The 13860-nt window shown below is 42.1% G+C and overlaps 2 protein-coding genes across 7 annotated transcripts in view; both read right to left on the minus strand.

Moving 5' to 3' along the window:
* The window catches only part of ITM2C (integral membrane protein 2C), a 27989-nt gene extending 18115 nt beyond the window's left edge, over positions 1 to 9874 (minus strand). Inside the window, exon 1 of the mRNA XM_085512839.1 lies at positions 494 to 9874. The gene's annotated coding sequence lies outside the window, so the exon portion shown is untranslated. The remainder of the gene's footprint in view (positions 1 to 493) is intronic.
* CAB39 (calcium binding protein 39) overlaps positions 9275 to 13860 on the minus strand; it is a 44372-nt gene continuing 39786 nt past the window's right edge. For all 6 annotated transcript variants that reach the window (XM_085512834.1, XM_085512837.1, XM_015871223.3 and 3 more), the window contains 3 exons: positions 13560 to 13625; positions 12614 to 12757; positions 9275 to 11889 (listed from right to left, as the gene is read on the minus strand). In XM_085512834.1, coding sequence (XP_085368960.1) covers positions 11701 to 11889; positions 12614 to 12757; positions 13560 to 13625 — 399 coding nt within the window. In that variant the 3' untranslated portion in view covers positions 9275 to 11700. The remainder of the gene's footprint in view (positions 11890 to 12613; positions 12758 to 13559; positions 13626 to 13860) is intronic.

Below are 13860 nucleotides of genomic sequence, written 5' to 3' on the forward strand. Positions count from 1 at the left end.
AGCACCCCAGCCTGAAGTCTGAGAGAACACAGAAAGGGGTCCTGGGAGGCTGATCCCCGTTCCATATGGACTAATAGCACAAAGCCAGCAGACCTATCGGGTCTGACAGGTGTGTGTGGGCAAATGCTTCTTTGTGAAGAGCTCAGCCAAACAGGAGCCACCAGACTGATCACACAGAGTTACTTGGTACAGGTGCAGTGTAACACCAGTCTTGGATGCACCACTGACTCTAGTTCCTATGGTGTCAAGTGCCTGGCTCTGAGCAAGGGCTGGGTACTTTCATGAGGTGTGTACTGGCCTATGCCAGCAGCACCCAGCTTTCACCAACTCCTGCCCATGAATCAAGCAAGTACAATACTGTGAACAAAGGCCACTCCACCTGCCAGCCCCAGAGCAAGTCTCTGCCACGCTGCTTGCCCACAAACTGCAGCCTCAGAGCCAGCTAGGACAACAGCAGGCAGCTCTCCACTTGTGACATGAGCTGAGCACTTACCACGAGCCAAAGCAATGCTCCCAGCCCTCCGCTGAGCTGATCAGATGCATAGAGCTCAGGTGGAGCAGTTGGTCAGATTGGTTTCACTGAGCACTAGACACAAGGCTGAACACAAAACGGTCTGATCCAATCGATTCCTGTTTTCTTCTTATCTCTCACTTTTCTTCTTTCAAGCCAGCAGCCAAACGAGCCAGAGCAGTATCACTATCCACTGTTTCCACTGCAGGGCTTGCAAGTGAGTGTGCTCAGCCTGGGTAAAACAACACACTGAAGAGAATGGAGCATGATGCTGAATATCACCACCAGTTCTCCAGAAGAGATCAGGCAGGGAAGAAGGCAATAAAAAGTGATCTCTCTCTGGGATCTTGGCTGCTGAAGGCTCAGACAGAAATGCTGTGGTGTTCTGTGACAGCCACGTCCTCCAAAATGACTCTGCTCTGTCTCTTCAAGTAGCAGATCATGATGAACATCTCGGGGCTTTATGTTACACGCTTGGAAAATTACCATTATCTTGAACCCAAGAGGGATGGAGTATCACAGAACACCGCAGTGCTATCAATAATCCTGAGGAGATGGAAATTTCAATATTAACAGGCCTCAGAACTAAGCAAAAAAGAGCCTGAATCACCTTTCATACCTGTTTGCCTCTTCTGTATTTACTGAAATCTGTGCCCAGTGCAAAGTCATCACCCAAAGCACAGCACACACCCTCCTATTTTCTTTGCCTCAGTTCCTTAGTCTCTCTAGGTACTTATTTTTTGTTTCTTGCCCTTGAACCCAGTACTGAAAATACACAACAGAAAGAAGCAGGAAAAGAACAGCATCAAACCCATGGCCAGCATGTCAGACAAACACAGTCAGAAATGTCACACTGAGAATCCCTGCCAAACAACCACGTGGCCATCCTCAGTTTGGCCTTTTTTATGTGCAAAACTGCCAGTACCTTCTTTGTCACACCCAGAGCCACTGCGAATTGGATCACACAGGAAGGATCTGCCATCCCTCCTAGCAACACACTGACATACCCCCAACATAATTAGTACTTAAAAAATCTCTGTATCGCATGGCTGACAGAGAGTTTTCATTGCAAGAGACAGGGATGCTTCTATTTATGGCATCAGCACCTATTATAAAATTCAAGCTCAGAATCAGCAATAGGCAGAAATGGATCTAGCCTGTGCTATAGGAAGTATCCTCCGTTCTGCAGCACCAACAAAAAGCCAAAGCAGAACCAACCACAAATAACCGCGATGCTCCAACTCAGGAGGTCCCAGGGATGAAAGAACAAAGTGAGATTCAAGAGGACCTGAACCAAGAACAGTGTTCCTTCAAACCCTGAACTGCCTGGTAGGCATCTGCCCGTGAGTTACTACACCTCTACTGTGAGATGAAAATTACCAATAGGAAAAAGGGTACCAAACTTTACTTTTGGTTTTAAGTAATGGGAGTAATTTGCGCATTCCCCCCCTCATACTCACCAGCTGAAACACACTCAAGTGTTAAAGAAGCTGAACACCCAGTCCAGGAACCTTCAGTTCTACAGAAGCCCAGCGCAGGGCCAGAAGCATTACCCATTCCCACCTACTATAGTTGCTCCTTCTTCCTTTATTTCTGTTATTTGCTACTGTAGACAACTTTAAGATAAAGGCAGATTCAGCTGACAACGTGGAGCTTCTGTTTATCTCCCAAAGGATCGAGGAAAAGCAGCTGGCTTTCCTTAGGGGAAAAAAAGGGTTTGTAGCAACTCACTCCTATTTACAGTGCCTGCTACACTCCTGCGACAGGGCTGTAGTTTCATGAACACAGCTGCAGCACCTGGGCCTATTGATCTTACTGACCAGGAACTGAGTCCTAGACCCCTTGCAGAAGTCAGCCATAAAGGATGTTTCCTCAGCCAACTTGCCAGAGCAGCCATTGACCTCCTAAGGGACTGACAAAGGAACACTCAGCGGCGAAACATTCTGCTATGAAACCTCTCTCAAGGACACACACAAGTCACAACGTTTTTTCTTGTTCCTATACACGCCTTCACACTTCCCAGACACCATCCTGGCACAGCACGTGGCTGCAGGCACATGTACACAGAGGACAAAGCCATGTGGATGCCTAAAGTCCTATACTGAGTTGGCTCAAACAGCCCTAAATAGAAACCAAAACATCAGCTTCCCTACCGGGGGAAAAGCAAAGAGGCAAGAGATGAAAAGGCCAACAAATAAGCGACAGCAGTGTCTTTTGAAGAAACATCTCTAACCTAAGTCCAATGACTCAGCACAAGTTCGGGATCTTTTCCAGGATGCAGCTCCAAGAGAAAAAAGGAGAGGAGGGATGCAACAAAGCATTTACTTCAGAGCCTCATTTTACAATTCCTGTAAGTATTTTAAAAGAGCAGCAGGCAGTTACAGATGGATAGAAGATACAAACACCTCAAGTCACTCCTGTTTGTTAAAATTCATATTTGATGAGTAATGTAGCCTTTAGGTTGCTACGGCAGCAAGATCCATCACCTAGGTGACCAAGCACTAATGATGCCAACATTAACTTAACCCTACACACACAAAGAGTGCACATTTCTGGACTATCATTTCTTGCATGATGTTTTCCTCCATACCAACATATGGACAACCTCCATGAGAAGACAACACTCTGGGCAGCATCAGCCCACCCTGCTATGCACAGCTCCTAAGGCACCACCTGCGTGAGCACTGGGCACCCCATGTATCCAAAGTGAACTTGCAGGGAAACAAATGCTTGAATAAAAGCAAAGTTTCTGACGAACAAAGAGGCCATTTCACTTACAAGAGGATCTATCAGACCTGTGCCATCCTCATACAACACCATCCCAGTGACCAGTACTGCATGCTTCCATTCCTGCTGTGTATCCAACACACTCGTGAGGACAGATGTGTTTATTTCAGACCAAACACCCCATCCCTTCAATGGTGAAGGAAGATTAAAACTGAGTCTCCTGAAAAATATTGATTTTTTGGTAACATGGCACTATTAGCAGCTTCCACAGAATAAAGGGATTCTGGTTGATTGGGTTAAAGGGAATGAAATGGAATGAGGATTTCTTTTTCCTTTTGTTAAAGGCTGCTTTTAGATCGCATTCCGAAATTATCTGAGGTAGAAACTTCTTTCCCTCCATTTTAATGAAAGGGCATGACTCACTTATTTCTGTATTTTGCTTTAAACATCCTGCCTTTGTTCTATTTTGCTTTGTTCAGCTATTCTACCCACTTCATACAGCACCTGCTGTAATGACACAGGAGCTGAAATTGGCTTTCTGTGGTCCTTTTGCCCTTTCAATACCTTTATCTTATCAAAAAGGAGCTCTGACCTTTACACATCGCTTATTTCACTTGCCCAGAACACTGCTTGCCACCCCCAGACAGCATCTCTTTTTGACCACGCTTTCCTAGGCAGTAAGAGATTACACCATCCTGACAAAGCTGCTTTTTCAAGCCTTTACCCCTCCCAAAGCACACTTGGATTCTGACTGCAGCTCACACTGTCACAAATAAGCTGTTACAGCTGCACTGATGCTTCGCTCACTGGGGAAAACTCTTCAGCCCGATACCTGTCTGAAATCTTTGCTCCCTTTCCTTCAGACCATCCCGCACTGCCTACTGCCCAATGTTCCTTATGTTAAGCAAAGACCATGGCACCTTCTGCCTGCTTATTTGCACACAGGTTGAGCAAAGACCATTAGAAGCCAGACCCATCACAGTCTGGGAGGAAGAAAAGTCCTCTTCCTTATTACCCTAATTTTCTTGTCTCTCTTATTGGCTGAGGACTGTTTTCCTCCACCAATGCAGGAAAACAAGGTCAAACCAGTCCTACATCTGAGAGTATAAAAGATGAAATTTGAAATGAAATTTGGTAGATGAGAGAAAGAAGAAGCTTATTTCTACAGCAGAGGATATTTTATGCTGAAGCCAGATGATGAAAGATGTTAGGAGGAAACAGGGACTCTGATACAGCAGACATCTGCTGGCAGAGAGCTGCTGGGCCCTGAAAGCTTCAGCCTCAACACAGAGATCACTTGAGCAGTGGAAAACAAAAACCAGCAGCACAGAAACACATAAACATGTTATTGTTTGATGAGAACTGTACTTGCTTTGTTGTGGATAAAAGCAGCTTGAAGTTTACAAAGCTCTTCTATCTGCTTGCGTCCGTCACAAAAAGGACCTTTGGAAGTAAACTGCAAACCCAGAACACCCAACGACTGCCACCCCGGCCCAAGGAGAGTGTGGAGCTACCAGGGGTTGGGTTCAGGCTCAGCCCCAGCTGTGAGAGCCAACTGAGAGCAGCAAAGCCCAGGCTCCATGGCAGAGGAACCAACACATGCCAATTTGGTAACAACACAAAGCAGTGTCAGCTTGAAACGTTCACATTAACAGAGGTGAACAGAATACATGGATGTAGCTAACTGGCCGGGGAATCTGGCACTTCAATTCATTGTGAAATAATGTCTAATTCATACCCCTGTAGTTCTCTTCAGCCATACATTGGGTACCTTTAATGAATAACTGAATTTTAAACAGTGAATTTAATTAAAGCACGTCACTTTACTTGAGAAAATACACAGCACTTATGACACGATCTTCCATAGGGAAAAGAGTGGGAAATAAAGAGGGAATAATGCCTAGCTTGGACAATGAACTCAAGTAAAACCAACCCTTCCATCCCCTGCAGGGTGAGAAGGGAGTGACCTGAATCACATCTAACCGATGTCTTTTTTCATAGGACAACTAACACTTTGAGCTCGGAAAAGGCTGAAATCCTCCCATTTTCATCTGCATCAAAGCACCCCAAATTGTGGCCCTGATCAGGAGAGATAAAGAACAGCTTCAGACCTGCTTGTCTTGCCACCACGATGCGATAGATGTTCATTTCTCATCAGACAGTGCTGACCTACATAACATGCTGCGGCCGCAAGAGACTTCCTGCCCAGGTCTGAGATGCTTCAAAACCTGAAACTGATGTAACCACCATCTGTCCCAAATCTGACTCTGTGCCCTGTGCAACAGTGGAGGCAAAAGAAAAAAAATACAAAAAAAAGACAGAAAAGAGTCTGAAGTGGCACAGGAATTTTCTTCAAAGGATGAAGAACATCAGGTCAGAGATGCCAGGAGATTGCAATTGGAGAACTCAGAATTGGATCCCATGATACTCCACAGAGCCCCTAGGAAGAGGGCTGTGAAAGGAAGGCACAGAAACTGGAAGGGATGGGCCAGGGTGGAAAGAAGTGATTTGTCACAAAGATGGGATTTTTGAAGTGAAGAATCAGATGCTGTAGGAGAGGGATTAAGTAATGGAAAAGAGCGCTGCAGAAAATAATCCTTTATAGGAATCCATATAAATGCAGGAGTAAGGAGTGGGAGCACCAGAAGAGATTATGATTCACAGGCCATTGCACCCCGCAGCAGAACAGTTCAGCTACCAAGGGTGGATCAGTGGAGCTACCTGAGTCACAGACAGGGGACAAAGCAGCACAGTGTTACAGCAATGCTGAGAGCTCTGCTGGGCCCACGAACACAGCCACAGTTCTCCCTGGGGGGCACCTGCACAGCAGTGTTTTTTCCCCCAGTCTAGACTGTGCTTTAGTGTTCTTTCTGAAGAGCAAGCAGCCAATTCACATATCAGGACACTTACTGACAGCACCCAAGGTTTGCAGACCTTTATTAGTAAAAGGACTTGAGATTTTTTGGACTGGGGCTTCTGGAGCTGCCAGTAACTCCCTGATGTCAGGAATTTGGCCTGCTTTGCTTTCTCAAATACAAACCTTATACCAAAGCACAACACCAACTACAAAAACACCTGTGCACAGCTGCCATGTGTTACTAATGACCAGAGTGCAATGGGTGGCCGAGGAAATTTAATTCATACCACATGAGACTAAAAGAAAAATGCTGGTCAGAAGAAACTGGGCCAGGAGAAGGGAACTCACCCAGAACCTACTCAGAGATCGAAATGACCCCAGACTCACTTTCTGTTCTTTCCAATGTTCCAAAGATGCAAAAGGAGAAACATTTTCAGACTGCAGAGTAGCAGTGAAGTTTTGGAGTGTAGGTTGCTCCAAAAGTAACGCCTCGTGTTTATCTCCATGGAAACTACAACCAACACAAAGAGCACAACACCACCATTTAATAGAGAACATTCTCAGCTATGACACACTATTTTTCAACAGTCTTCACTATTAGCTATGCATTTTTGCCAGCAAGGAACAAGAGCCCACATGCCATACTCATATAGAACTGCACCAGCAGAGACGACCCACTGTCACCTTCACCATGACTGAAACATGCTTGTTTTCCTTTCTTGAACAGTGCTCTGATATAATTTACAACCAGACTGAACCCAAGTCGGTATTGCTGTGAACCATGTTGCTCCAACACTGAGCAACCACAGCAATGCATAATGAAGCCCATTGGGTTTCCCCGCCGCTCTGTAGCTTGGAGAAACATTATAAGCGCCCAGTTCAGCCAACGAATTCTTTTTCCTCTGTGAGATTTTACTCCCACTTAAGGCACAATTTTTGAGCAAAATATGTGTATATGTTCTTTGTAATAACATACTATTGCTAAACCTTAAATGCTGTTTTCATGTGATACCTGGATATTAGCTGATGTAACTCAGCAATCTGTAATTCCAGCGATGTAAAAAGAGCAACAAATTCAGCTGCTGCAAGCTAAGCTTTTATATCCAGCTGAACCTTTAGCCATGATCAGTATTTCTCAACCTCTCCGGCTGGCCCTAAGCCTGCCACTTATTCTCATGCTTTCTCTTAAATCCATACATTTATTTATTTTTAGATACTGCTCCCCAAACTCTGAAGTTTATCTTCACATGACAGCATGCTCTTTTTCTTCCTTCCTTCTGCAAACACTCTCTAGCTCAGTCCCTTTGTTTTAACATCATTAGGAAAGCATAAGGCAGCCCAGTGTCACATCTGATGTGAGACACGTTCTCATCTCGGTTGAAATGCTGAGTGCTGGGGTCACACAACCTCACCACCATCTAACTGGAAAACACCCCTGCAATAGATGGTGAGGAAATCCTCAGTGCAAGTGCTCCACTTACGAGAAGTGTCAGAAGGGCAGTTCTGATCAGCAACGAAAAAAACCACCCTTACTTTTGCTGCGTAAATCAGAATCTGCAGTACAAGCCTTCTAAAAGAGAGCTTGCATCCTTCAGACAATATTTCATTGTGAATACAACACACGTGCCCAAAATCTTTTTCAATGTGGGCTGTATAACTCAGGGCCTTGTGTTGTTTTGTTGTATTGTTTTCCCAGTAGATAAGCCAGCAGATGCCTGTAAACAGGAAGCAGAACAGATCTCTTTTTTTCCAAGAAACAAACAATTTCCTTCAAAGAACACAATATGTGCTGAAAAAAGAAGAGAAACAGAGCAACCTGGTCTAGTGGGAGGTGTCCCTGCCTATAGCAGGGAGTTGAAACTCTATGTTCTTAAAGATCCCTTCCACCCTAAAGCTTTCTATGATGGTGATTCTATGAATGCTTAAAACAGCTGTGCCATGGACAAAACCTTTGGAAAAAGGAGAGCCAAAGTATCATGAGTAGCAACCAAAATGCCATCAGAAAATGAGGCCATGCACTCAGCAAGATGGCACCAGCTCTTGTAACCAGACATGTATGGGAAAATGGAGACAGGGAAATCATTCAACCAATCAGCCTGCAAAGGTCTGGAATAAGGAAGAAAAGAAGCAACAAAAGGAAAAGTGGATGAAGTTGTCTGCTAAAACAACTCGTCAGGTTCTCAGAGAGAGGCAAACTTACTGCAGACAGCTTTGTCCATGACCTGTCCCCATGTGCTTCAGGGCAGCTTTGGCTCCAGTTCTCAGAGGCGTCAGCTCTCGTGCCAGGTCCCTCTGCTCAGCTCTGCAGGGAAAAGACATTGTGCAAAGTCAACACATCTCTTTGCTTCCCCATGCCTTTCTCTGTCAGCTGCGTCAGCCAAACACCCATGCAGCATAAGGCAGTCCCTTCCCCTCATAACCTAGTGGCAGCCATTGGGAAAACATACCGCAGTTTTATACAAAGGCTCCAAAGTTGAAGCCACTGCTGTAGGCTGTAACTGACCCAGTATTTTTGTCTGTAACATGGGTACGTTCCCAGCAGGAAACAAGCTTCTGTAACACATCAGCAGCGGAGGCAGACAGCTTCCATGGCAAAGACACCAGAGTTATTTCCTAAGGAAAGAGTGACAGTCAGTCCCACACACTTTTGCCCCTGAAATCTGGAAGGAAGGGCTACAATGACCAGGACTTCACCTCCGCTGATCCTGTCAGGCCCTGTCTCTGGAGATGACACAGGACACAGCATCTCCTCTCTGCCCTGGGTCATACAGAAGGCCAGGGAACAGAAACAGCAAATCACAGTATCACAGTCTTGTGCGGGTTGGAAGGGACCTTAGAGATCATCGAGTCCAGCCCCCAGGATTCGAGTCTCCTGTGTAGCAGAGCGGCACTTCTACCACTTGCGCCACAGGGGGGATTCGAACCCGTGCAAATATCAGCAAATAACACAATGCACAGGCAAAAAAGACTTCTCATAATTAATGAAAACTGATTAGATCTCCAATACGGCACCTCAGACCCTCAGAAAGATTTTTATAAGCCAGAGCTTTTCATTATATAGAATGATGTAATATGTAAAGGTGAGAACATCAAACACCTCTGAGGCAACAAAGGCACAAAGGTTCTGAGCCAGAAGAAACGCGCCGCCTTCAGAAACACAGCAAAGCACAAAGCACACCTTTTTCTTCAAAATTTTATTTCAATTTAAATTATGGGGCCAGCCAGATTTTCTTTTTTTTGTTCGGATAAGAAACGCATTTTCCTCAGGAGAAATGAAATGCTACCACGGAAGTAGAATTACAATTGTGTACATCTCTTATTTAAGAAGGAAAAGAAAAAAAAACAAAGAAAAAAAAGCACAAAATCAAAACCCGCTCACATTTCAATAAGTTGTAGTAATATCCTTCAGCCTTCCAGCAGATAAGAAACCACTTCCACAACAACAGCTGGGTCTTTTTCAATACGAAAAGCACGTCAAATGAGCTTTAATTTCATACAAGTTCTTTCCGAAAGCCAACTTTCAAACGTTATCACGTATTAAAGAAGTTACCTTAGCCATTACTTCCAAGACCTAAGACAGAGTAACCTACATCCCAGTCCAAATGTTTTCACATCTTTGCATATATAACACTTCTATGCTTTTCTAAAGAGGAAGCCTTATGGTAACTTGGCAAACAACATCTTCCATTCAGCTACGATAAACCAAGTAATAACCTGTTAGTCCTGAACTACAATACCATCCTGTGGCCAATTCTGCCTGCTCACGTAAGCAATGCCCAGGAATAGTCAGCTCTTTTCCTCCCAGTAGGCAAAACGAACCCGTTTGCAAAGGACATTACAGGACCTGAAAAAGGCCAATTAAAATGTTAAGAGCAATTTTAAACTACTGGGTGAAAAGGCTCGATTTTCTGGAGCTACCCAGCTTCCCTTGTGAAGGCTTTCAAACTGGCTTTAAATGTCACTTAAGGAGTTTCATCTTGCTGACTGTGGAATATTTTAATTAGGAAGAGGACAGGAAGCAACAAACATTTTCTATAGCATTCTCAATCAGATTCAGCCATGCAGAATTTGAACTTTCAGACTCCAATCCATACGCTTGGTAGGTTGTGATCTTAGCATTACTATATGATGGATAAATACAACTTCAATAACATCGTTTAGCTATATTTAGTAGATTCCTTTTGTATGGTCACAGTAACAAAAAAATGGTGCAAAATCAGTTGGTTTTTTTTGTTTTTATAAATACTGATAGTTTGCAGCATTAAAGAACAAAATCAACAAAGGAAAATCATTTTGTTACTCTAGGACATCTATATAATTATGGTTCTTGAAGTCAGAGGGAATCAGTTCATTCACTCACACAACTACATACTGAGTTAACTATTGTAAGACAGGAACGATGCACTGCAGGCTCCCCAGAAGTGAGAAGAATCCGTCTTAATTTAGCATCACATTTTGCCATCTGCAGATCTGGTGAGCACAACACTAGTTTAATCGAGTAAGGCCAATGTTATCTGGTAAGATTCTAGTAGATAGGGTTCCAGTTCTCTAGGTCAGCCTAGCCTAATTGATGGCACCCCATTAGGTGAGTACAGAGAATTTGTTGGTGGCTTTTTTCTTTTAATGCTGCAGTACTTAGGATCGTTAAATCAGCATTTCCATGTGATCTGAAGTATTCAATTACATATGAGCATTCATTTTGCAAAACTCAATATTAGGTAATAGTTACAGACTAATACAATAACATTCCTCTGCTGTACAAATTAAATCATATTTTAAAGAAATGAGCAGCCTAGGAGTTATATACAAAAGAAACCAGCAAGCATCGTTGAAATGAAACGCAAAATGTCACTGCTAGGTCTACTGTCTGAAATACCTTTAAAGCAAAATTAACAAAACCCCTTAGAACATATTTCCAAGTTTACAAGTCGATTCCCAGAAAAATCAAATCATGTCCAAAAAACCTAGAAAGCAGTGAAAGGCATATATACATTTTCCTTATGGACCTTGAGATGTCACTCTTTTAAAAGTTGCTAAGTTTCAATATCAGTTTATTTGCAAGACAACTGTTTATCCCAACAAGCTCACATCTTAGATACATTTCCCCTTTGATTACAAATAAAGCACTGCACAATTTATTTATTTTTTTTTAATCAAGGCATGTAATCTTATACTATGGTGCCAGGTATGCACAGGTCACGTTGTGCTCGTATCTCAAACAAGGTAAGTGCAAACATACAGATTTATTCAGATTTGCAAGCATGCAACCTTTTACTTAACTACATTAATACCTTCTTTCCTAAACCAAACTATTATCTATATGTTTGCGTTCATGAACCTAGAATCTTTCTTTTCAGGGCTCATAAAACAAGCAGTGTCTTTGAATTCTGAAATGACACAAATATCAAGAAAGTCCACATTGTGCAAGAAAGCAGCAGCTATGTTTTTCAACTTGGACTAAGGAAGAAAAAAAGAAAAACAAAAACCGTTCACTGAACAGCAGATTAGCAGTAATGTTCCTCATGAATCGATAAGAGTGCCTGATGCTGAATATCTAACAGCAACTGCTGAATTTGGGTTTAATATTATAGGGGTTTACTGGAGATTAAGCTTCTTGCTGTGCTGGTCTCTTCAAATCCCTGATCTGTTTAACTAAATAGGTCTTCTCATCATTAAATTGTTCGTCCTCGGTCCTGTCATTCTGAAACTTGCTGAGGAACTCAATGAGTTTGGTCTGGTTCTTTAGAAGGATGTCTAATATAGGCTGCGTCTTGTTAGGGTTGGCTACAAACACCTGCAAGACAATAAAAGGCATTCAGTGTAATAGTGGGAAACAGGAGGCCTAGATAAATAAACAAACCTAACCAACAAAACAGGGATGACCATAAATGACATTTTAGTTATTCAATATTCCAAATTGTATACAGAAAAGGAAGTAAATCAAAGTTTTATTCCAGAACTGATTTAATTTTTTAAATCAGAACATAAATCAAACACCAGTATTTGCAGTAAATTCAGGCTGTGGGAGCTGTTAGACACAGTACCCTCTGCAGAAGCCAGTTCAGACATTCCACAGTTAATTTAACTGTGGCAAACACATCATTCCATATTACATATGACATCAGACGGGTATATTCAAGTTTACTAAAAACTTTTATACTCCAAGCTGTTACTGTAAGCTCTCCGTTATTTGCCTGTATGCTGCTAAGTCAGAACAGACCTTTTTATAACACGTAAACAACAATTAGGCTTTGAAATTCAGCTGAATTGCTCAAAACATTGCTGTTCTTTATAGTGTCACACAGTACGACAAAAACACTTTAGACCTCCAAGATAATTCACGCTTCCCTAAAACAATGGATTCCTCCTTATCCTGCTGCACTTCATTTGAGGCTCAGCTAAGCAGTTTACTAAACAAACTCCTGGTGGGTTTTGTTTGGTTGCTGTTTTAGTGGAGCTTTCTTTTCATTTTGTTTGTGTATATTTGTGTGTGTGTATATGGTTGTTCTTAAATTTACCTTAAACACGTGAAAGGCCTCAAACTGAATGTTACGACTCTTGTCTCGTAGAAGGTTCATCATTAGTTTGAGATTTTCAGGTTTACTGATGTATTTTGTCATAATCGTGAAGTTGTGTCTGTCCAATAATAACTCACCAAGAAGCTAGAAGTGAAAAGGTGAAAGAAGAGATGACAGAACCTGTTCGTAAGTACTTTCAAACACACTGAGTAACCAACACTGCTCTGTAAAAGCAGAAAGATTGGAACTCAAACACGCCTTTTTTCAACAGGGAACTGCAAAATCTCCTTTTATTCTCCCTTTGTTATGAATTGGAACTGAAATTAAGAAAAAAACCATAATCTTTTTGATGCTTTTTTCCCCCCACAACTTCATTATTTTTTCTGTTAAGAAAAAATACTTCACATCAACCTAAAGAGTCTGGTAAGAAAAGGGAGCTGGCAATCCAAATGAGAAATATTTCTACTTCTTTCACTACCCATTTTATCCAGGGAGGATGCAAAACAAAGGTGAAAACCTCTGCTACAAATTGGCACATATACAACAGTTATAATCGGTATTTCCGACTAACTTAAATTAGTACTGCACTAATTACATCACGTGAGCCCCTCTTTTAGATTATTTAACAAATAAATCATATGTATTTAATCAATTTCAGTTCATAAATAATTTAGTCAGATTTGTTGAAGGGGAAAAACAAAATCTGAAAAAAAAAAATAACAGAAATAAACTCTTCCATTGAGTCACTTCTGCATGGAGGAAGAAATGACTTGGTGTGTGCTAGACACTGAATTATGGCAGGACTGGACTATAGGAAATTAACTGATCTCAAGATACAAATCAAATATTACCCAAAGCAGTTACTTGTTGTTTCATTTAGCCAACTCATTTGAAATTAAAGGCACTCTCTAACTTTGCTCTGAAGAACATAAAACTGCATCATTACCTTAAGTGACTGTCTCTTTGTCACATAGTTTTCTGAATGAAGTAACTTCTCATATTCACTGAAGAACTAAACACAGGACAAAGAGAATGGTTAAGACCTTTTCAAGTGTTACAAGTACTCTTATACTAAATTACTATAAAAAGCTGGAGGAGATGGAAATTTGCAAACAAAATCACAAGCCAAATCTGAAATCTCAGTAGTTTCCCTGAGCCACTACTGTAAATGCTTTAAAAATAATTGAGGAGGCTTCAGAGTTTAGATTGCAAAGTGTTAGAGGCAGTTATGTCACTATTAGTTAAAC

This window comes from Coturnix japonica, chromosome 12 (genome assembly GCF_054131305.1).
Source record: "Coturnix japonica strain WE chromosome 12, WE-NBRP24, whole genome shotgun sequence".
NCBI classification, from domain to species: Eukaryota; Metazoa; Chordata; class Aves; order Galliformes; family Phasianidae; genus Coturnix; species Coturnix japonica.